This window comes from Eublepharis macularius, chromosome 9 (genome assembly GCF_028583425.1).
Source record: "Eublepharis macularius isolate TG4126 chromosome 9, MPM_Emac_v1.0, whole genome shotgun sequence".
Taxonomy (NCBI): Eukaryota; Metazoa; Chordata; class Lepidosauria; order Squamata; family Eublepharidae; genus Eublepharis; species Eublepharis macularius.
In genome coordinates, this window is record NC_072798.1 from 39,050,373 (window position 1) to 39,075,960 (window position 25,588).

The window sequence follows — 25,588 nt, forward strand, 5'->3', positions numbered from 1 at the left end:
ATACAAAGCAGCTTTATATATTATTTAAGGTCAACTCACCAAGCATCTGAACTGTGGGACCAGTCTGTTTTTTGGCCATCCCTCTGTATATAATCATTTGCATTTATTTATTTGTTTAATTAATACATTTTACCCTGCCTTTCCTCACAGTTCAAGAAAGTTCAATTATGTTAGTAATACCTCTAAATTCACTGAGTGTAATCAAGTGGAACATATGGCTAGGGTTGCTACTGACCAGGTAGTGAAGAAAATGGCTGCTTTGGAGGGTGAACTCTATGGTATTATACCCTGCTGAAGTCCCTCCCTAAACCCCTCTTTTTCCAGGCTCCCCCCCCCCAAATATCCAGGAATTTCCCAACCTTGAGCTGGCAACCCTAACTCTGTTTTAAAGACAGGAGCAAAAGATATTGGTGATGGTGAGTATCACGCTGTTAATTTCAGCCAGTCACACACTCAGCCTAGCATACTAGGTGGATAAAACGGAGAAAGGAAGAATGTTGGAAGTTAATACTTAGGTCTTAGGGGCCCGAAACATTTTAAAAACGTTTTCTGCTGTTATGAACTTCCTTATAAACATTCAGAAAAGGATGGTATAATAAACAGAAAACTAGAATCCAAAAATTCAAACACAAAGGTTTTCTTTATCCCTGCCTTTTTTAGTGTTTAAAAACTAAGTGAAATGTTTTAAAAAACCAGACATAAGAATTGCTCCCTTTGTTATTTAGTATAAATATGTCACATTCTACGCTAACTGTATCAACATCCTCTTTGATTACATGCCTTACAATCTGGAATGATACACGAGAGACACACTAAAACAAACGGCAAACAACTGAATGGCCATTGAATGTAATAAGTATGTCTGGCATGACTATTAAAAATAATGGGAATTACACCAAATGGTAATAAATGTGAAAGTCAGAGCAACACTTCAAAAAAGATAATGGCAGAAATGAAACATGAATTATATCTCTGCCATATTCTTTTGCAATATTACTAGGCTGAACTTCTTGGAGAGCTATCCAGGTGTTGTGGTTAGTATCAAACTAGGATCTGGGAGCTGCATGACAGCCTTGTATGTATTGTTGTTATCTTCGTCATTATTTGTATTATACAAGGGAAAGATGCCATACTTGGCTATACGTATAGCCTTTGTTTTAATCCTCTGATTTATTGTTCTATATTCGATTACATTTTTGTATTTGTTTTTCCCTTTCTCTATTAACATCTATATTTTGTCAATTTGGAGTTTGGACTTTTCCACTTCATTTTTTTCCTTGTTGAATCCCTGCTCTAGAGTGGAATCTCACCAGGTGACCCTAGGCCTCTCAACCTACCTCACAGGGTTTTATTGTTGTGAGGATAAAGTCAAGGAGGGGGGAATGATGTCATAAGACACTCTGGGTCCCTATTAAGAACCAAAGCAGGATATAAAATTTAAAAGTTTCTTCATATTATGGATTTGAGTCCATCAACTCCTCAGAGACAAACAAGATTTTCAGGGTATAAGTTTTGAAGTGTCAAAGCTCCCTTCAGATACAGGGAGGAGTGGAGATCCTTTGGCTGGCCTTTGCTTCTATTTCATTGAATGTCCTAATTGTTGTTCATTATTCTGCTTTGGTCAGTGAACGACCTAGCTGTTGATTATATTTGTATTTCACTTGCACTGTGTAATCCGCCTTGGATCTCAGAGAGAAAGGCTGACTATCACTATCATTATCTTCATCATCAAGAGGTGGGTGGGGTGAGTCAGGTAAACTTACAATGCAGCTTGATTCGATTATCATGTAATACAACACGGTATAATAAACTTGGTGTGCTTGTCAAAATACGGCCTTTCCCCAAGACTCGGTAGATCCAGAACCTCAGCCCACCTGGCTCCCCGCCCTCTGTGGTCTTCGAACTGGGAGAAGGCGATGTTTGCCTGAGTTCGCGCCTGCACTCGCGTTCACGCTACCTTTGCCAATTCGAATGAAGCAAGGTGGCCGAAGGGAAGGTTGCCGCCACCTCTACCTGGCCAGGTAAGGCGGGGCGGGGCCAGGCGGCTCCTCCCCACTCTGCTGCAGGTAGGGTCAGCCTCTCTGACTCGACAGTTAAGCGTGCCAGTGTCGGGGAGGGAGCATGGCCGACTCGCAGCTCCTTTGCCTGGACGACACGCACTTGAACGAGTGGCTGACCGAGAACCACCCGCGGTACTACTACAGCGAGCAGCAGCGGAGGACCTTGGAGGCTCTGGTAGGCAAAGGGGAAAAGGCGTACAAGGAGCAGCTGAAGAAGGAGCAGTTGCGCGACTTTCTCTCCAGCCGGGAGCGGCAGGACTTGCGGAGCAGCTGGTGCGGCTACGACGCCCACCTGGAGGGCGGGAAGCCCCTCACGGGACCTTCCGGCAAGCCCCTGTCGCTGGCCTATTGGCCCGAGCGCTCCGACACCGAAATCCCGCCGCTGGATTTGGGCTGGACCCACAACACTTTCTACCGAGGGCTCAACCGCCTGGCTCTCTTCACGCACCCACGTAAGGAAGAAAATGCGCCTCACGTCAAGGAAGTGGCGCGCGAAATGATCCAGCAGGCGCACAAGGTGGGTCTCTCACAGCGCAATCCTAGGAGCACTTTCCTGGGAGTAAGCCTCGTTGAATAAAAAGGGAATTGCTTCTTAGTAGACCGGCTTAGGCTTGCTCCCTCCGCCTCGTCAGCACGTCACAGCTGGACGGGATGTACGCCTTGCGGTCAGTGGTTCCGGGCGGAGGGCGGGAAAGTCCAGTATAAGGAACTGATGTGGCAACCCTGTCAAAGGGCAAAGCGTACAGCGATTTACGAGGGAAATCGAAACCTGCCGAAGTGGAAATTTTACGTACAAAAGCTGCTAAGGCACCTAGAAGGTAACCGAGAAGGAACTTCTTTCAGCAGCCCCTCTGTTTCAGCCCACTTGAGTGAGTGCTCCTGAGGTCCTACGTCTTGCTGAAGGAAGCTCCCACTACGCTGAGCAAACTTCTGAATTTTTGAAGGCCCCCCCCAATTCGTCTTGCTTTAAAGTGTTAGCCCTTTTCACAGTCCCGAGGAACAGCATGGGAAGGACTTAATTTTGAACAACTCTGCTCCCCAGAACAAGCCCAAACACGATTTTGTAGTGGCCTTTATGTTTTCACATTTTCATCTGAGAATCTTCTGTATGGGATTCTGTCACTAGATACTTGCTTATACCCATATCCTAAATACATTTACTTGTTTTCATTGGGGCCTAATTGGTTTAATGAGTATAAAGCGCAGCGTCTTTTATTTCATTGGCATTTGAACAGGAGAATGTCTCAGTAGATTGTGCCAAACACCTTTAGCATTGTAGTTTATGTGAGTTAAAGACTGCAGCCTTTGTGCTTGCTTTTCTATTTGGCCACAGTTTTAAGCACACTTACTGGTACTAGGAAATAAATTTAATTGAACTCAGTGGGGTTTACTTCAGATTTAATATACATAGCCTAGATCAGGTTGTAAGTCAGTAGTTAAGAGCACATACAGGATTAAATGTTTAAAATGTGAAGTGTATGCCTTTACTGTTGAAGAAAGAAGCATTGTTACTCTCTAGGTAGTATATACATCTGTTAGGTTTGCTGAGTGGGGAGAGACCGTTTGGAATAGAAGAGAGTCTCTTAAGACAAAGGGCATCTGTAACTTTCAGAGGCCCCTACATACTTATTTATCCATTCTTTAGACCCTCTCTGGATAGTAGCTGTCCTAGGTGTTTTCCACATTGCTGCTACTGATACAGCACAGTGGCAATGGCGCTTCCACACAGCAAATTTCTTCAGGGCTTTTTCATTTAAAAAAATCAATTGAATATCATTCTAATGTTATAACAATCTATGTTTCAGGTTTTCTGAATTCCCAACTTTTATTTTAAAAAAATCTCTAGCCCCCTTAATTTCTTTTAAAATGTCCTCAACAAAAGGGGCTAGAGACTCCCCCCCCCCCAAATTGAAACCTGGGAATTAAGAGAATCTGATATACAGATTTTTGTAGTGATATTCAACTGCTGGTTGTAAACACACACAAACACACACACACACACACACACACAGAGGTAGGATGAAGCAAATGGCCACTGTAGGGGTGAGAAAATTTCTGCCTTGTGGGTGGGACCAAGAAAATCCAAACTTCTTACCTAGATGGCACCAGTCCAGACTGTACTGTGATATTTCCTAAAACTTCATAATAAAGCAAGTTTGGGAAATGTCAAAGAAACCTGGGGAAGCTGGGGAAACCTGGGAAGTGCACAAATGCACCACAATACTTTGGGGAAGCAGGAAAAAAAACATATCCCAACAACATCTACACTGCTGCACAAATAAACCATGTGGAAAAGGGTCTGGGTCAGGGGTCCCCAGCAAGGTGCCTGTGGGTGCCATGGTGCCCACTGACACCTTTCTTGATGCCCACCGAGTGTTCTTAGAAAGTTAGTGGGATCAGATAGGTCTTTTGTCCTGCAGAGCTTCTAATTGACCGTTGGTGATCTGATTTGACTGTGCACATTTATTAGAAATTGCTTTGGCAGCAGCTGCCATCACACAACAAAGATCACCACATAACTGAAAGAGTATGCAAGAAAACATTTTAAAAATATATTCATTTTAAAAGGCATCTTGTTACACAGAGTAACCTCACTCCCTGAGATTTTGTAGTTGGCTCCACCTCCCACAGCAGCCATTTTGTAGTAGTGCCCACCATCCTATGTCAGAATTCCCAGGGTGCCCACAGGCTCAGAAAAGTTGGGGCCTCTCGTCTGTTGCTTCCATGTAGACGTTTTGCTCCACTCTCTGTCTCCCCCCCCCCCCAAACGGCAGGGTTTTTTGCAGGGCCTTTTTTGTGGTGGTACTGAGTACCAGCACCTTTCTGGGGTGCTCTCTCAAGTCTTGAGAGGGAATTGGTGGTAATTGGTTCAACTATATATGACTATTAACACTTAAAAAAACTGTTTGCAAGGCAGACTTCCTCACAACATTGTTACATTACAGCAACAGGTTTCCCTGGCTTCTCTGCATTTTTTTTCAAGCGTACTTTGGTAGCTCTTTCAGGAAATATAATATTCAGATGGACTTGGGATCTGTGCAGATGAAAAGGTGGGGATTTACACACCTCTCCACCCACATATTTGGCACAATCGCCCCCCACTCCACCACCAATGGGCTTTTTATCAGTCACAGATGCATCACAATAGTCTAAGGTTCTGAGATGCCTGCCTGTAGGAGGCAAACTGCCTGCAATTTGCCCTCCTGCCCACCAATTGCTGGCAATTTGCAGGCAGTAGTAAGCCACCCTCTACCAGCAGGCATCGATGGGCAAATATGCTGTGTGCAGTCCCAGCCGGGTGCAACGATGGATGTCACTTGGGATGTGACATCATTGCGCTGCCCACAGGAGTGCTCCCACACTTCGCACAGGGCTGATTTCTGGCCTAAATGCAGGAGCACTCCTGCAATAAAATAACATCACATCCAGAAGTGATATCATCATCATCACACACAAGCCTGGAGCAAGTACCACCCCCACCCACCCCCGTTGCCAGGGAGACCTGGCAATCCTGCTATAATCTTGTATTCAAGCAATATGCCTACTACTGTTTTTTTTTAACTAGAAAAAAGTCCATCATTGTTTGTGGGAGGGGGGCAAGCCTTTGCTGCTTACCCTATGCATAGGCCCTGTTGCTGTAATGAAAGCAGAACAGAAAATCATAGCCACAGTCAGGATGGTTTAAAGAGTGGGAATATATGCCAGTGGTTATAGTGAGGATTCTCTTCTCACGGTATGGTTATTATGAAGTTGTGGTAGTTATTTGGGATTAGTTTATCTGAATTTTAAAGGTGCAATCCAATAGGCAAATTTATACACTTTTCTGTCCTGTTCTCTTTTCTGGAGATATGCATAATCCTGTTTTCATTTTTGTATAAAGTTAAAACTGTATGATCTTGTGCATTTGTCTTTGTAAGTAATTCTATCAGTTTCAAAGAAATCTGAGTAATGTGCTGGTGTTTTTCTAAATATATTTCAATAGAACTGATTTTTCAAATAGATAATGGTTCTTCCAAATATTTAGGCTGTGTATTTAAAAGAGGTACATACATGGTCGTTGTGGCATTTCCTGAGCAGCATGTGGACCAACTCTGACAATGCAATCCTAAGTAGTTACACCTCCTGTCCATTGAAATAAATAGGTTTAGAAGGTTGTAACTCTGCTTAAGATTGCACTGTAAAGTGGTGATACACGAAGCAGAGCAAAATCATAGGATGCTTCTGAAAGGGACTAACTTCTTTAAATACTTGGAATCAGCAAGTTATATGATTGCTAAACATAGAGAAGCAGCTGTCCTGCAACATAAGGATTTTAAACGGTCTTCTGGGTATTATGTTATCCACTATTCTTCAGTATTCCCCAATCTACATTCAATGTTTTAAATGTTTTTTCCCCATATCATTCAGAATACAATAAACTACTAGATATAAGCGATCCATAGCTTTTTCTTTTGTTTCAGGAACAACAGCCAAACTCATGGGAAAACATTAATGAAATTTTCTTCCTTCACACATTCTTCCAAGCCTCATACAGTCTTCAGTTGTTTGTCACACTGTGTTCAAAAACATACTTGTCTTATCCTCACTCGTGTTTTCCCTATCCCCTGATCATTTAGATCCTTGCTGATGCCCAGTTTTCCTTCTTCCTTCTCACTGAGTGACATATTTCATTTATATATCTTTAAAGATGGCTTTCATTTTTGGAATTAGGAGTGCTGTTCTGATATTTCCAGTCTCCACAGAAAAGTGGTGTGCTGCAACTCCTGCTTGCCCACATTGTTGACAGGGACCAGCTTGGACAAGTTTCTAATATTTAATATGAGGATTGGGTGTGTGTGTGTGGGGGGGTATCTCCTCCCAAGGCACTGCCAGAGCTTCTCCGAAATGTTACAAAGTTAGTAAAAATAATGTAAAGTTCGAGAAAAGAGTTCCCTTCCGTTAATTCTGAACTGATTAAGTTTTGTATCATTAAACTGGTGTTCAGTGAAACCTTTCTGTTGAGACCTATTGCTTTAATAGTAATCAAAATAGACAGTTCTGTCAAAATGACAAGGTGATAGCTTTATATGCTAGACAGAATACTGTATTAACAGTTTGATTTATTGTTGCCTATGGATCTGCTTCAGCAGATTATATACAGTTTGCCAGTATGCATGTCTAATGATTTAAAAGTAAAAGTTTCCAAGATCACTCGGAATTTAATTTTTATTCTCTTCAGTCTCATAGTCTGATCTCTGCCTGAAAACTGTATACTCTCAAGCTCATAATGACCTCAGATGCAGAACAATTGTAATTATTAGGGCCAGGGTGGATACTGGAAAAAGTTGCCAGCCACATTTGGAAACATCTGTTTTCTCCCTTTGCCACTTTCATGATATTTCTACCCCCTCCCCCTGCATAATGGGAATTGGAATATCTGTAAGATTAGTTTTCCATTATGGTGTTATGGCCTTTACTTTCCTCCCCAAGTATCTCTGAAGAGTTAGGATAATGATAAATGAGGCATTGCATGTTTGAGCAGCTGAAACATGCAGATTTACATTGTGTTGACTTTAATTATTCCATTTTTGCTGACTTGGGTCTCCACCCATCAATGCCTGAAGGTCCATGCCTTTAAGAGAGTCATCAGATAGTTTAATGCTGTTCTCATGTGCTAAAATCTTGGACTCTTCTTTGTCTCTGTTCATGGGCACTGAGTGATATTATTGTGCTGTTTTAATTGCATGTAGATCACAGGATTTACAAAAACTGACTCATCTTGACGGTCTTTTCAAACTTGTTACCATTTACAAGCAACCTTAATCTGGGCAAATTTTGGGGCGCTGAGAATGAGATGATCCATGTCCCCTGTAGTGCCTTAATTCATGACCACTTAATTTTCAAGTGATGCAATGCAGATTGAAACCCCTGAGCAAAGGAAAGACCACACGTCGTTAGTAAGGAGTGTCTGGACTCTACAGTGCTGCAAGATGACAAGTTTCTCCAATATGGAGAGTTTTGTGGTAACACAGATTATTTGCCTCTAGCTTTAAAGAATACCTGCCTTTTCCCACTTGTTCTTGCTGGCCCTTTGTTTTGCGTGTATGGTCCTGTCTGCAGTTGGGGAATATTTAACAAGTCTAAGCAGTTGAGATTGGAAGCCTTGATGAAGACAAGATTTTTAAAAAGTTTCTAATTCAGGAGAAGGAAGTGGTGGCAGTTACTGGCAGTCTAGCCAAAAGAAAGGCTAACATTTGAATATTTATATACATCAGTGCTTTAATTTTTAAAAGTAAAAGTGTATTTTGGCTAAATCCTGCATATGGGGATGACTACATCAGTAGGTAGATTAATACCAGGTTGTTTAGACCCCCCAACCCACACGCGCTCACCACTGTATGTCACATCACAACCCAGGAGCTTGTAGAGTGTCGAGGAGAGTGAAAAATGATTGTACTGTTCTCCGGGCATCCACTTAACAACAAGCGCTCCATGGAATCTCTAGGATAGTCCTCAATAAGAACTTTCTAGACTACGCAGGCAAGCAAGAGTCACGCTATGAAGAATGAATTAATGCTCTCTCAAATATGCTATTTATTATAGTTAAGTATGTCATCAATACATATATATATCCTACTGCTTTTTATAGCAATACTGCTTTTGACCACAGCAGCTTGATTTTATTGAAATGATTGTTCTCCTTTCTCCACCACCAGATCATTGCAGTAGTTATGGACCAGTTCACAGACAGGGATATATTCCAGGATATTGTAGATGCAGCATACAAGCGTCGGGTCCCAGTCTATATTATCTTGGATGAAGAAGGCTCTAAGTTCTTCCTGGAGATGTGCAAAGGCATGGAGCTCTGTGATTTCCAGATCCGGGTATGATTTTGTGCACTTTACTGTTGTAATAACTCTTGAAAGATATCAAGGTACAGAGAGCTACTGTCATTTTCATGAATGCTTTCTAAAGGTTTTATGGCTATTGAGATTTTGATAGATCCAGTTAACCAGGACTAGGAGACAAATATTCAGCTAGTGTTTTAAATAGGAAACTAATTTTTCTTGTTAGACCTGGAACCCAACCTTATTCCCTATTTGTAATGTGGAAACCCATTTTGCATCTTTGTTTCTCTCATTCCCTTTTTCTTTCCCCACTTCATCTCCTCCTCTTCCATCTTTCCCCCTTAACAAGAAAAGAAAATACTAATTGTGCCATTTGTGTGACCCACTGCAGGTCAGGCTATAACCAAGTTGTATATCAAAACCCACACTTTGAAGATGGAAGTTTAATGTAAACAAACCAAGGCATTCTAGAATCATGATGTAGTTTTAGATCTCGTGATTTAAATCAAATAGGTTATTTTATTGGTTGAAGGGTCTAGGAAACATTGGTCTGTATATGGTCACATATTCTGAAGAGAACTGCACAAGTTTCCTTAAATGTTGGAGGAGGTGACTTTCTCCAGTTCCCCTGCCCACTGTAGACCTTCATTTCCTCCCTTATGTTGTTTCTGGGGTAGTCAGGACTGACATTTCCAGGTGCTGTGAGCCGTGTGGGAAGAGAAAATTAATGGAACTTGCTACCCCTCTTTAAGAAAATGTAAGTGCCCTTAAGTCTTTAGAACTACATGGTTGGATATGGACCACCGTATATAATGAAAGCTGGTGTTTACAGAATGTTTAGATGTGATTCCATCCCCACCCCCTGCTGCCAGTAACTTCACTTTAATAGTTTTTTCCTACAGAAGGAAGGGAATTCCCATATTATAGTGGGGTAGTTTTTATAGGCAGGTAACCAGTTGTCTCAACAACTGTTTCAAACAATCATGAAGATTGTTGCAAATGAGGTCATAGCGTTAACTGCTCACACATTGTGTGCTTTGCTGTTGCAAACCTGCTAGCTTCCTGCATGTGTGCAATATGAGAACACGCCCAAGTTAGTCCTGATGTTAGTTGGACAAACCTGTGTGAACTTAATTGAGCAGTGTGAGGACACTCAAATTGAAGGCAGCAGGGATCTTCTGAAATAGCTTAATTCTCTCAATTTTGTGTGTTCTGATTGTGGATTCTTACCCTCCTATTTCATCTTCTATGGAAAACTGCTGATGACAACCATAACTCAGTAAGAGATCACATGTTTTGCATTCCAAAGTCCAAAGGCTTTATCCCTGGAATCCCCAGCTAAAGTATCTTCCATAGCAGAAATGGAAGACCTATACTTTGAAACATTCTGCCAATTGAGAGAAGAAAATACTAGATTAGGTGGACCAGTCCTTTGACAAGTATAAAGTAGTTTTGTGATGAGCCAAGGACAAACTTGTTAAAGGCTAAAGTTGACTAATTCTTTTCATTCATCAACACCTTTAATTATTTTGTCTTGTCTCCCATCTCAAATACAATTCAAATAATAAAATTATATTTTATGACAAACATGAATTTAATTATCTGGCGACAACAAAAAAAGGTCAGGAATTTAAAACAAGAGACCCAGTTAAATCATACTGGCAACTTCAATTTAGCAAGGCCATAAGCTATAGAATATTGAATGTAGTGGTTAATTTTATCCTGTGTGTGAGACCTATCTTCTCCTTACAGCACTGAAAGACAAATCCAATTTGTTTTTGTCAAAAGAAGGAAAAAGAAGTGACAAAAACCACTGGCTATATTCTGTTACGATTTCCTTAATGTTTGCTATGGAAATATTTTTTAAAGATTCTCTGCTTCCTCATAAAGAATTTGCATAACCAGCCATACTGGTTAACTAAACAACAGAAACTGCATCAGCTTGTTGCCTGTGGACCTTGCACTGCATTCTAGATCAAAGAATGGATGGGTGGGGGAAAAAACTTAGTGGAGATTAACAATGAAGAAGATTCATGAGACGGAGATTGGGAATGAGGCATTAATCCACAAGAATACTGCCTAGAAATTGTGAGGAATTCTACCAGCAAATTTCAAGTCTTCTAATCTAGAAACTGCCTTTCCCTCAGTTCTTTAAGGTTAGCCAGGAATATCTAGCTTCGAGTTCCATCTTTGGTTATGTAGAACTGAGCATAGCAAGGCCTTCATGGTGGTAGTGGCCTTGACTTTATGGAATCCCCATTCTAAAGACTCCTATCGGCAGCGTTTATCAGGCTCGTTGCTACTGTGGTGCAAAAAGGGGCAGTGCCCCAACAAAAATTAGTCAATATGCATTAGTCTTCAAGTGTAAATCATCTGTGCAAAGTTGGCGTACAAAGATGTGAATTCTGTTATAAATCTTGCAAGTGTGAATTCTCTCAATAACTGACTAGAACAGAACACTCCGTGTGTCTGACGAAGGGAGCTTTGACTCTAAAGCTCTCACCTGGGAAATCTGGTTGGTCTGTAAGGTGTTACTGGATCTGAATCTTGCTCTAGAACAGAATTAGTAGTTAGCAGGGTTGGAAAACCCTGATTTTAAAAGCCTGCAGCAAGAAGAGGGTGGGTAGTAAATTCATTTTTGGCGAGAGAGAGCGAGATGGACAGATAGAGAGAAGCTAGCTAAGGAGTGAAGGGGTAAAAATTGTGTTATATCAATTTCAGGGCAAAGCAAAAAAAGAGAGGGAAAGGACAGCATTCTGCAATAGCCCTGCAGACTTCTTATTGCTGAGAAAATTATTTTTGAACAGACAGGAGACAATAAGGGGCTAGGGGCAAGAGGTAAACGAGCACAGGACTTCTTTTGCTAATACACACTATCCACAGGAATCTGATTTCACAGGGGACAGGCTGTAGTGTGTGCTCGGAAGATGTAAAGGCTTTGGGAAGGGATCCCTCACTTGTGGGCAGCTCTTAGATTATTCCACTGTTGCCTAACCCTATGCACGTTCACTTGGGAAACAATCCTATTCACAGCCTATTTCTATGCATATTATTTATTTTATTTGCAGCCTGCCTTTCTCAATGAGACATCTAATAAACAAAGTTTAAGGACCCGGATTACAGAAGTTTGAAACAGAGAAAAATTCTTAGATGTGATATGTGTCAAACAGTGCGGAAAACTGTTTTTACAAATGTAGAGAGCAATACAGGAAGAGTAGGATAATGCATACAGCAAACAGATAATATATAACATACAGTGATATAGTCCACAATCATGTTCCCCTTATAAAAGTATCTTTCTGAACCATTCAGTTATAGTTATGGTACTATTACCTTTATAGAAATGCTTTCCTGAACAATTCTGCTTTACATAGTTTGCAGAATACGGAAGCACGAGAGCCTTCCTGACCTCCTCAGGCAGGCCCTTCCACAAAGTGGTGGCCAGAACAGAAAATGCATCTGTATGGGCAGTTGTTGAAATTACTCATTTGCAGGGTGGCACCTTTAAAAGGCCAATTTGTTGTAGTGGTTAAGTGCGCGGGACTCTAATCTGGAGAGCCGGGTTTGATTCCCCACTCCTCCACTTGAAGCCCGCTGGGTGACCTTGGGCTAGTCACAGCTCTCTGGAGCTCTCTCAGCCCCACCTACCTCACAGGGTGTTTTGTTGTGGGAATAATAATAGCATACTTTGTAAACCACTCTGAGTGGGCATTAAGTTGTCCTGAAGGGTGGTATATAAATTGAATGTAATTATGATGTTAAATTAGTGATTTAGTTCAGTGTTCAATTTGTGAATCATTTAAACAGTTTTTATAACTCTAACTTGCATATTGAGTGTCTCACTTGACATCAGTTAAATAACTTCTGTAATATCTTGTCCAAAATTGGACAAGCTCGTAATTAAAACTAGACTCCAAGAATTGCTTGATTTCAAGTGTAGAACTGCAATAGAGTTTACAGAGAAGTGAAGAAATTTGTCCTCCAGACCTAGGTCCAGAAAACCCTTCATGACCTTGTCTTCCAAATTACTCCACAACAAAATTTGGATGCACCAAGAAGCTATAGCTGGTATGATGGACATTCTTGGTTGTAATACTCTGTTTCAAGTGATAAAGCTGTCTGTTTACCTTGCAGAAAATTTACAAAGGGCAAAGAAAAGGAGGTTGTAATTACAGTTTCTGGTTTCAATAACTGTAAGAAAAGATCCCACTCTTCTCTAATTCTGCAAACTGTGTAAAACAGTTGTTTGGGAGGGCAATTTATAAAGGTAATGGGCAATAAATAACCAGTTATATGCCACTATGTATGCTGTGTGTTACCTACTGTATGTACTATCGTGTTCTTACTGCATAGTTTTCTACTATGATCCCAACCACTGATCATATTGACTTACACTGTATAATCCACTTAAGTCTCAGTGAAAAATGCGGACTATAAATAACATAAATAAAATAAAAATATCAAGCTATGCAGTCATTCCATTTTCTGCATAGCTTGATATTTTTATTTTATTTGTTATTTATAGTCCGCATTTCTCACTGAGACTTAAGTGGATTATACAGTGTAAGTCAATATGATCAGTGGTTGGGATATTCAATAAAAATGTAATAGGTTAATGACTGCAGAAAACTGAAAACAAGCAGAACTCTGATACAGAGCTGAAACTATGCTGAAACAAAACACAAACAAATGGCCATGACACATTAAACGACATGGAAACTACCTAGTAGGTGCATACTTAAAGCAACAGACAGTAGTATAGTCTCTTTACCAACACCTCTTTCTGAACCATTGTTTACAGCACAGTCTTATTACCTATATAAAAAGCCCTCTTGAATAATTCAGTTTTGCATAGTTTGCAGAAAGCCAGGAGAGTGGGGATTTTCCAGACCCCTTCAGGCAGACCTTTCCATAAGGTGAAATCTGATACTTTTTTCACTTTTCTGATTTTGTAATCTTAATCTTATTGCATTGTTGAATGCAAGTTAACAGATTTATGCAAGTTAATAAACCTCTCATGCTATTTGATTATGACTTTTACACCATATAATCTGCCTTGAGTGTTCAGTGAGAATGGCAGACTATAAATAAAGTAAATAAATAATGATGGGCCGCTCACCACTGTACTTGTCCCCCCCCCCCCCGCCAACAAAAACTTTCTTGCTGAGTGATACACCTAAGCACGGCAGTTCTATACAGACACATGATGGGCTGCCCTCTCACTGTGCTCATTTGCTCCCCTAACAAAATTTTTCTTGCCTGGAGTTTATTGATGTGTATAAAATGTTGTAAAAGTGTTTCTTTCCGTACATGCTGTATGATCAACTTTTGCTAAAGAACTAACTTTTGATCAAGTGCATACTGTTGGTCATGAGTTGTTTTTTGTTTTTGTTTTATAGTAGTATGGTAAGTAGCCTTGTGTTCTCAGGAGTGGCAAGAAATAAGTTGAATAAGTAATCTCAAATCCACCCCACGTGAGATCCAGAGAAATTGCTTCTCATGAGTTTTCACACAGTTTTATTAGAGGAAAAACATATATAGGCATGGCAAAACAAATGTGTGGTTCGCTGCATGCCTATACTTTTTTTTCTACACCGTGGAAGTATATGTTAATCCAATTTGTGCAAAGTGGACCTTTTATTCAAAATTTTATATACACTAATCATTGGGAGATATTACTCAGGTTCCTTCACTCGTTTTTATTTCTTCTTTGGCTTCTAAAAAACAAAACAAAAACATTGTTATCAGATTAGTGCTTAATCAAATGCATTTCAGGAGCAGAGAATACATATAAATAACTGTGAACACAAAGAGTGAATGTATGCAGAAAAACTTTGATTTTTGTAGATCTCTGATCAACAACTGGTTCCTTGGAGAGCTACTTTGAAATTAGAGTAAGGAATGTGAAGGCCAAATTTCTTATCTCTCATGGTTGCTGTTGGAAGAGGAGGATTCAGCGCTGTCCCTTTCCTCAGGTTTCAGAGGGGGAAAACCAAAGAGTTAGAGAGTTAGAGATAAACCAAAGAGTTAGATTGCTATTCTCAAGATTTCCTCCTCCTGACTTCCTCTCTCTTACTTCTTCTCTTCCTGGCATTGTTCCAGGCAACATCTTTCTCCTTCTCCTCCCTCCATCTTGGCAGCATGGATGCAGGACTTATCCTAGCATCCATGTCCATCCTTAGACTAGATAGGTAGTTAGGATCTCTCCTCCTTTCCTATCAGAGCATGGAATTCCTACAATAAAGGACTGCTCTTATTTCTTTTCTAAATATAAAGTAAGTGTATGTTTTGTTATTTTCTCTCCTGCGCGCACCCATCAATTTTGTTGAATTAAACTAAAAAGTTTTAATTGAATTTTGAATAAATGTGCAATTAACTGTTTTGAATTTTTCTGTTGTTATCTTCCTTAGTGGGTTGTGCAAACCACTATTCTGATTAATGCTTTGTAGAGTAGGGTAGGGGGCATTGGAGATGCATTTATAGAACTAAGGAGGCAGTAGCCCTAAAAAGTTCAGAAACCGCTGTTCTAGAAAGACTGTGTACCAAACTCTCTTCTTAGACATAAACATTAGTTTCCTCAGCACTTCCTTGTAAACTTTCTTACTCATGTATTCCCCAGTCCTGTACAGTTGTCTAAAAGTTTGGTTTCAGGCCCAAGCCATGCTTCAGAAACAATTGCTCGGTTATATAGAACGTATTTATGATGTTATATCAATAACTGAATGGAGTAAGCTGACCTTTTGCTTGGAGAATTTCTTGTGCTGTAGGAAACAATGAATGAGTTGATAGAGAGCCATGTCTTTTTGTATTTCCCACTGTTCTACATGCCTTATAATTCCAGCGTGAAACTGGTTGAGAGACAGGAGCATAGGAAGAAAAGGTAATGAAAATCTGGATATTTAGACTTTATTTGTGCATTGCCTAATGGATCTTTTCTTCTTTTCAGAATATCCGTGTACGCTGTGTGACAGGAGTTGGGTACTATATGCCATCAGGGAAGATCAAAGGCAATTTGGCATCCCGTTTTTTGATGGTGGATGGTGAAAAGGTCATCACTGGCTCCTACAGGTCAGTTTCTCACACAGGAACTCTATCCATATGTTGCTCTTCCTTCCGGTAACTATGGGGCACAAAACTCATCCCAATCCTTTCCTATTTGGCATAATCCATTACTATGAAGCCACCCTTATATTAAGATAGACTATTTGATACTCTAACCCAGAATTGTATTCTAACCAGTAGTGGCTTTCCAAGACCTCAGACTCATCTCTCTTAGTCTTACTATTTGAAAGCTCTGGAGGTGGAAGAGAGATTGAATCTGGGACACTTTTGCTTGCAAACCATGCATCTACCATGAAATCTTAATTCTGCTGGCAGCTGGAGTCTTCAGAATTACGGTTATAAAAAGATACACAGATCCTATTTGTTAGTGGAGGTGGGGACAGAATTCCCCACGTCAGAAATAATTTACTATGCAGAGATGCTAAACATGCAAAAAGCTGCCCCTGTGGAGGCCCTCATCTGAGTGTTTAACCTAGAGTTTGTTAAAATAAAGGGCTATGGTGCTATCCATCTAGATGATCTGCCCATTCAGCTGCTACTGACAATAGGCCATGAAAGGATGTCCACATGAAAGATTTCATAGGAAGTTCAATAAAAGAGCATGTTGAATACTGAAAAGTTGTGCCCTCTTCCTACCTCTACCAGGGCATTTCTTTACCAGCTAGGTTTCCTACAGTACTCCTAGTTATGGTGTTAGTAGGGTTGTACCTGGTGCGCTCATTTGAATGTCATGCCTGCAAGGCTTCTACCATATGTGTGTCTACCAATAATTAATGTAGAAATAACTACCCATTTTATGGCGTTCATGGGTGGATAAATGCAGTCTCCGGTTACTGTGGTGTGCATTCCTGAATAATAACAGCTTGGGTTTGAAAAAGTAGCACTTTCTTATTAACATCCAGACCATAACAGCATCTTCTTTGTTTTGTAGTTTCACATGGACTTCATCCCACATAGACAGAAACATCATTTTGTTCTTGTCGGGACAGAATGTCGAAATGTTTGATATTGAATTCCGTGAGCTCTATGCCATTTCAGAGGAGATAGATCTCTATAAGGAGCTGAACATTCCATGCCCTTTCCGTCAAGATGCTGGAAAACTGGGATTTTCCTCTTCCACTGTGGCCCGGAAGGTCATCAACCCAAAGTATGGATTAGTGGCAGGGGTTCCCCCAGGGGAAATGATGCGCTGGGCTTCTCGCCAGATGCAGGAGTCGCAAGGGAACCTAAAAGGGAGGGAAGAAGAAAGTGAGTCAAACAGACGACTGCATAGTTTTCTAGATGATCTTATTTCAATAGAGCAGGTGCTGCCGGAAATTGAGCCTCCACTTGAGGATCTGAGCAGAGTGAACCGGAGTCCTCAGAAGTTCTTTTCTCGGTTCCATCAGGACATGAAAAATAAATCCAAATCCAGAGAGTCCATTCGTGACCTCAGGAAAGATGATGTTGCCAATGGGGAGACCAGTTCCAAGCAGGGTAAGAGATTTGGCAGTGGACTTTTCAGAAAGGCCAAGCGTCTGCCACACTTGAATGCTGATGCAAGTTCTGTTACCAGTGAGACTCTAACAGGAGACGACTTTGTGATTGTGATGGCGCCAAAGGAGGGCCAAGCCACCTTTAGTGTTCGTAGTAGTGGGGACACCTCAGGTAAATCTCCCTGGAGAAGAACTGGTCTTTTTGCTTCCCCCATTCAGCTCACCTAGTTTTCTATAATTTGTCCTCTTTCCTCTATTCTCTTGTTTCCAAACTTTCCTACTATGTATTGGGACTAATGCATGGCTAAAACTCCATAATCTCCTTCTCCATCTGCACTAAAAAGACAAAGTGGAAGGAAAGTAGCCCATCTCAAATTTTAGTATAATCTTGAAGCCTGATGCTTCTTGTGCAGCCTCACCTGGTACCTTTTTTTTTTAGGTGAATATGTCATGGAGGCTATTGAGAGACATTGATGTTTCTCTCCCTTTCATAAATAGGTCCAATAAACAGGTATTTTTATTGCAGGGAGGAAGCAGCCTGTCATTCTGAATTGTGCAGGTGTGATTCAGAAGTATTAACAAGACTGAGAATCAATGTCTCCTCCAAAATAGCTTTTGGTTGGGGAAAGAGTTACTGTGTTATAGTCATAGGAGGTATCTGTATTCAAGATGCATCTCCAGATAACCAGCTGAGATCTAAATAGACTCCTTGGTATTATTTCAGTCTAATAAAACTTAGTGTATTTAATCTGCTTTTTTACAACAAAGTAAGTGTGAAGGGTAGAATCCTGACTCTTTACCCACCCTGTTAATGACGGTTTGTGTTTTTTTAATGTGGTAGGGAATGAAATGTGCAAGAGCAAACAGCCACAAATCTACTCAAAGCTTGCAAAGGATGAGCGTTCCCAGTGTTCTGGTGAACAGGACATTCAGCAGCACACAGATTTTCCTGGTCAAAGTTTAGTTGCCTTGCTGCTCTGGGAAGATAAGAAACAGCAGGAGCCGCCTCTCTTCTTATGTTTTCCCTTGCCCACCACAAATGAGAGACTACCTTGCCTCTTCCCCAAGCCATCTGGTCATGACAGAGATTTAGGTGGAAACCACAAATAAGGCCTGGCTAAACAAAGCATACATTTCCGGGGGCCTGTGAGAAAGGCCTTTTAGATCACCTGACGGCAGCTTTCTCCACCTCTTCTAGTAGTAACAGTTACTGGCTGCTGAAGTACATGTTGTAGCAGTTTAGTCCATTTACCTGATGGACTTTTTGCCAGCTGTAATATCTGTATAAACTACAATTATTTTTTAAATTTGATATGTGGACTATTTACCTTGTCTCTGATAGTGACCAATCAATGAAGGCAAAACAGAGAGATTCAAAATTAACAACAACTCATGAGAGAAGAATAAACTAGAGCACTAAAGAAGTTAATTTATGCTCTATCAGAACTGGAGATCATTTGGGGAGTTGAGGAGGAGCCAAGGAAGAGTTTCAGAATACTGGGGAGTCTACATGACACAGGCACAACTGGGCTTGCCTCCCAAAGTTTACATACTTTGGGTTTTTCCTTTAAAAATGTTTTATAAGTAAAAGCCCTTTACAAACAGTTCATTTTCATAAATTAAAACATGTTTTTGGAGTAAATAATATTTGAAAATTCTGAAAATGTATACATTTAGAAATATACCCATTAGAATTATTGTTGTTGTTGTTGTTATTATTATCTGCTAAAACTGAAGAGGGGAGATGTGGAATATATCTTATATAATGAAGTCGACTGCCACACATCCTTGTATCTTAACTGTGGTCTTGGATTTTTTAAATGGGTCAGCTTCATTAAATATGGAGGGAGCAGTAGAGGGATGTGGGGAAAGGACAAGAGATTTCATTGGACTGGAATTTCCCATATTGGAATATGGAAGGGGCGTTTCCCAACTATTGAGAAGACTGGCAAATTAAGATACGACTGATGGCTTGAAAAAATGTAAAAGCTATTTACCTTTAGTATAGAAAACCTGTTCAGCTGGTCAACAAATACTGTGACAATTTATTTACATTTGGGTCCAGTAGCACCTTCAAAACCAACTAGATTTCCAGGGTTTTGAGAGCTAGAACTTTGGAGAGTTAGAGCTCCCTTAACGGATGCATTTTGAGGTCACTGGAGATGAGCGTATTTCTTTTGAATAGAAATTGCTATAAACATAAGGCATATGCAAGTTCAAACGCTTTATTTTATTTGTCAGCGGAGAGAATGTGATTTAACTTTTTTGATAAATTCACCAAGGACATGTAGCATCCCCTAGTGACAAAACTAGAAAACAGCAGAACTGTGTTCTGTTTTCCTTAAAGTTTAAAATGAGGACAGCCTGTATTTCAGTCATTTAATTGCAGCTCTTTCTTACTCTGAAAGATCTCCTGCCTTTTTGCAGATTCAGGTTCAGTAACACCTTAAAGACCAACTAGATTGTATTTTCCTGTTGCTAGCCGCACTGAGCCCGTTCATGGAGAGGGTGAAGTATAAATCTAATAAAATAAATAGGTAAATGCCCACCTGAACCTGCTTTTTCCAGGTATCCAGTCCCAAGTGAGTGTTTGCAGAGTCTTCTGTATGCAGAAGATTGTCTTTGTGTACAGCAAAAAAATTATACTGTCATCCAGAAATGTAAAGCTATACACAAAGGTATAAAATTAAACACTTGCCTAGTCCTTAGCCCAAATATTCTAATTACTGGAAAGTAGATCTTTGCCTCTTGGTGGGGCTGTCAAACTAAAGCAAAGTCTTGTGAACATAGACTAGTCTATGTGCAAAAGTGGCATATAGTAATCCTTGAAGGAAGTATTCAAAGATATAAAATTCTGGTGCAAGAAAAGTTTTGATCACATAGTAATATCTACTAAAAGTAGGAAAACAGTAAGAATTAGGATCATGGGCAGTCATAGGACTGCTTAGTTAGTAACATCCGAATAGTTTGAGAAGGAGGTTCACTTGTAGAAGTGTTTCTTGAGTTTGCTGTTTGTCTTTGAACTTGTGGGTGGGTACCATACGATACGCAGAATTGAAAATTGAGCCTCCTGCAGGGCATGGTTTAATGTGTCTCCTTTTTAAAAGCAAGTCTGAAATATTTTAAAGAAGGCTTTAATTATTTTTTATTTTTCTGCTGCAGGTAAGATGAGTCTAAGCTCTCATACAGGGGGAAGAGCCAAACAGTCAGCCTGTGTGGTCTCATGACTGAAGGGGGGAGACCTGCTGGAAAAACTTGAGAAGAAGCATCTGCTGGAATGTATGACTATGGGCTCATTTCAAGTCTGCAGTCTAATTTCCTCAAACAGTCTATATTGCCCCTTCAATGTCTAGAATGGAGCTGGAGCCTCCTGTTAAAGCACACTGGGTCAAATGTGTAACCTGAAAGATTCTGTCTGAAGGAACATAATTAAGTAACTGTGATAAATGGATTTTCAAGTGAACTCCAGACTGGCACAGATACAGGGTGCTATTTCAGTTTGTCTGGCAACAGAATCAAATGAACATTGGTGGGTTGTCCATATTTGTTTTGTACTACACTTTTATTGGGTTAGCAACTTAAGTCAAAGTCAAAAGATCCCAGAAAAGATGTGAAACCTGTGGCTTTTGTTTTTTATTAAACTTTGTACAACGTCTGCCTTCATTTTTTAAAAATAAAGCTCTAAGGTAATAGACTTGTGCCTATAAAAATATGCATACATATTGAAGTGCATGAGTAAATGTATGGTTGAAAGTTACCTTTATTTCAAACTGTGTTTAATACTACACAGACACAATTATTTGCGGAGTTCAGCTTTTGCATTCTAAAAAAAAATGTTTAGAAGCCATAATTCATTAACAAAATATTTATTTCTTATTGAGAATTTTTAAAAATGTGATTGCAGAAGCCATAATTCATTAAGAAGCCATAATTCATTAACAAAATATTTAATTCTTAATGAGAATTTTTAAAAATGATTGCAGAATGTTGTAGACATATGCAAATTAAAAGCAGACAGATTTTATATGATAAATATTTTGGGGCCCACCTTACAATCTCAAGATTTGATTGATATGTCTTAATTTTTTTCATAATATGAAATCAGACAGTAGAGCCCAGCAATAGTTGTTGCTTGGCCTGGTACTGGAATTCCACTTCAGATGGTATTAACAATGGAAATGCAAATACGTTTTGTGGTTATATAAATATGTCTGCATATTACAAGTTGCAGTATTCTAAACAACTTGAGTTTACCTTCTTTCTACTGCTATAGTGCATTTGTTAGACATATTGGCTTACAAATTGAACAGTCACTTGTCTGTTTTTGGGTTGCCAACCTCCAGGTTGAGCCTGGTGAGCTCCCAGAATTACAGCTGATCTCCAGACGAGAGAGATCAATGCCCCTGTAGAAAATGGCTACTTTGTAGAGTGGACTTTATAGTATTGGGGCCCCTCCCCAAACCCTGCTTCCCCAAGGTCTACTCCCAGATCTCCAGGAATCTCCCAGCCCCGAGCTGGCAACCCTATTTTGTCTTGTCTCTCCCCATGTTTCTGGCTAGTGTGTTTCCACAAAGGCTCTGTCAAGTAAATTATGTACTCTTGAACTGCTTTCTCTGTGAGCAACGTTGTTTACAACTGAATGTTCCAACAAGCAGCTACATGAGGTCCTTGAACGTTAACCTGTAATGTATGAAAGGTAAGCTGTACATGAATCTGAAGCTTGTATAACTCCCCTCACAAATTGCTCTTTGGATATTACTGTAAGCCCCTCCACATGATCATTTCCTTGCAGTGTACCACAGATGTGTGGCAAAGTTATCCTTAGGAATGATGCACAGTCTGAGCTGAAAGATCTAACCCGTAGGTAGTTTACATGGTCAGGCTTCCTTTGGTTGAGCTCTTTACCTGTAGTTAGTTTGGTTGGCTCTATCATTCTGCCTAATGGTAATGAGAATGTTATTACCATTTATGGTAAGCCTACAATTGGTTGGATGGACTCAATAAAATGTCTTGTGATTTTTCATCTGTTTAAAGGAATTTTTAATGTCTGTGGTATCTTGCATTTGAAGCAGACCTTAGTATTGTTGAAGCCTTGATATCCAAACCTACATGCAATAATAGTGTGCACTTGAGTTCCATTACAGTTGAGTGCATCACTGTGAGCAGGGTTTCAGGTTGAGACTCTAATTAATTGATCATATAAACATTCTAAAAACCAGTATTCTATCAATAAACTGGAAATTGACAGTACAAAAGAACTGAGCTGACCTGAGCTCAACTTACATTTACATGTTACTCAAAATAAAATGATTTCATCCATTCAGTACACTTCTTTTAAATTTTGGTGCTAAATATGCTATATGGTATATATTTTGACAAGCGTGTCTGTTTTGTTTCATTACTTCATACAAGATTGAAAAACTTATGCAGCCGTAATTGTCAGCATTCTTACATGTTGCATTTAAAAATTAACCACTTTTTTCAGTCCTTTGATGCTTTGCATCTCTCCAAAACAAACATGTTTTTATTAAAAACTGGTCTCAAGAGTTTATTAGGAAATTAATCTTGCAAGCCTTCACTTAATTGTATTTAAATCTTTCCCATAATCTTGAGTAGTACTTTTAAAAATCTGCAGTACTTTCTACTTATGCACATTTCTTTGGTATATTTTTCTTATTAAGGCTTAATAGAAAATTTCTCAACAGTCCTTCAGCTATTAATTTAATCCAATCTCATAACAGTATCGACTTTACCTGGAATGTTTTCCTGTTTATAAAACTTCTTAGTCTGTCTCACACAATGTCTTTCCAACCCAAAGAATATTTTATTGGCTACCTTTCTATAGAAGAAGTACTCCCGATATACTTGCTTTAAAATATACAAAATATATGATGCCCTCATAGAGAAAAAGTCATACAGTCACTTGGATGCCTCGGTCTCTGGGCTAGAGACTTACTCTTTTTTAAAAATGAAAATTTAGAGAACATGCTATACCAGTTGCTGCAATGGGGAACAATGATATTCTTGTGCAGCTTAAAAAAAAAAAGTTTGCAAGAGCCCTGGTGGCTCAGTGGAGAGAAGATGTCCACTTCCAGGGGATTGAGACAGGGAAACTGGGAGGAAACCTGCCATGTGGAGGCTCTGTTGCTGCTGTGCTTTATCTGTAGCCACACCAGCAATGGAGAAACCACAAAATCCCATCCCTATGTGGAAGACACCTGAAGTGGGTCTATCCCTGTTTTTCCTCTTCCCAAGTACAGGTTTCAGTAGATCTTGAAATTGATTTTTCTGTGCCTCAGCTATGGTGTAAGCTGTGTATTACACAGTGCTCGATTTTTAATATTCTTTTCCACCGTTGCTAGATTTCATAGAACTTACATTGCATTTTCTTTCTTACCCTTTAGTAGTCTTTAATACTAGTTGCTCTGCTTTGACAGCTTTTGTGAAACTTTTTTTGCAGATGTTAACAGCTTGAATTTTACATATATTAAGGGCCAAACTAGATGTTACTGTGGTCCTATCCATGGCCATCAACTCCATTTTGGAGGCAAATTCACCCTTTTAAAAATGCTGTGAGGAACAGGAGATGACTCGCCTTTCCCCCTACATGCCTTTTCAAGTGCTGAAACAGGCTGTTTCTGCATTTGAAAAAGGAGGGGGACAAGATCCCCTCTTCCCCCTGCGCTACGGGTCCAGGCATGAATAGGCTGTCACCTTGAAATGGCTCGACTTGTCCCTAAAATGCTGCCAGCAGTCTAGTTTGACACTAATTCTGGTCAAATGAAAGTTCTTTTTAGAGTTCCTTGAAACTTCCTGGTATGTTAAAGGTGAGGCTTGTGGCTTCATAATATCAGGGATGTGTATGGAAGAAAAAATTATTGGTCCCATTCTCTGTGCGTTTATGATATTTAAGAAATGTGTGGCAGCAACACGAAATGGATTTATGTGGCACCTTTCTCTTGTGGCCAAAATACCAGAGAGGAAAACTTGGTTAGTCTATTCATTTCCTTCTGATGCCATACATGGTTTGCACAAGATGCTGCCACTGACTTCAATGCTGTAGTGCTAAACTGAAAGCAGGAAAGAAAGTATGTGGCTTAAGAAAGCCCTTCATCTGCAGCATACATTAGAATATACATACACGCTGCTTAGGCTCTGCTGGCTGGACCCTCATCTGTCTGCACTGCAGCTTGGTCAGGTACGGGAACCACACCAGGGGTTGAAGGTCCAGTAAGTGGATTGAGGATGCACATACAGTTTCCCATGATACATATCCTAATGGAGGTTCAGTGGTCCCTCAAGGTGTTTTTTATCCCAGAAATTTCACTTAATGCTAATTGAACAATTCTTTTTTTCTGACCTTTCTCTTTGGTGGAATAGATTGAGAAGGTTGCAGTGAAATAATGCCAGTATTCCTGCTGTTTTCTTTGGTCCCATATCAATGCAGGAAAGGATTAGTAGTTCTTTACACTTCTTTCTCGTTTCCTTTTGGTCTAATAGTGCCTGTGTTTATCGTGGCTTGTACATACATGGTATGTCTTTTAACAACCTAATGGATTAAACCATACTTTAAAATTTTTGACTGTATATATGGATTATTTGACACTGTTTGTTGCTGGCAACATCAAGTCTGGGGCAAGGTGAAAAACCTTCAACACTAATTTTGTTATGCATATTTGTTATTCAATGTGTATTTGTGCCCTAGTGTCATAACAGATGCATTTTATATGACAAATAAATTATATACTGTGTTTCAGCAGCTTGTGTTCATTCTTACTGTTTGTACAATGCTGTTTTTATACCCAGTATTCTAGGATCTAAAAAAATCCTTTGGTTTAAGAGAATAGATAAGGTTCTCGCAAATTTGACTCACGCAACAAGCAAATGAAATTGTAACTTTAGACTTCTGTCTTAATTTGCATGCCATAAGCAGAAAAGTTGTTGAGCATTCTCACATGTTCTGCTCACTTGTAACTTAGGCTTCACCCCCTCAACTTTACCATTTATACTCAGCTCCAATCCACTTCATCAGTATCTAAATTTTAAGAGTACTACAAGAATTCTAGTCCAAATAGACAATCCCAGATGCATGATTCACCAAACCAATGAAAAGTACATTATTTACTGCCCCCAAGTGCTCAAATTGAGAAGATCATTCCTCCAG

At 39.8% G+C, this 25,588-nt stretch overlaps 1 protein-coding gene across 2 annotated transcripts; it reads left to right on the forward strand.

Moving 5' to 3' along the window:
* Nucleotides 1-2,095: 2,095 nt before the first annotated feature.
* FAM83F (family with sequence similarity 83 member F) lies at nucleotides 2,096-25,183 on the forward strand. 2 transcript variants are annotated; one of them, XM_054988354.1, is made up of 5 exons: nucleotides 2,096-2,577; nucleotides 8,756-8,923; nucleotides 15,834-15,955; nucleotides 16,881-17,596; nucleotides 20,587-25,183. In XM_054988354.1, the coding sequence occupies exons 1-5, from the start codon at nucleotides 2,122-2,124 to the stop codon at nucleotides 20,649-20,651; spliced, it is 1,527 nt and encodes a 508-aa protein (XP_054844329.1). In that variant the 5' UTR covers nucleotides 2,096-2,121; the 3' UTR covers nucleotides 20,652-25,183. The 2 variants fall into 2 exon arrangements, with proteins under 2 accessions (XP_054844329.1, XP_054844330.1); XM_054988355.1 differs by having other exon boundaries at nucleotides 16,881-17,425.
* Nucleotides 25,184-25,588: the final 405 nt, after the last annotated feature.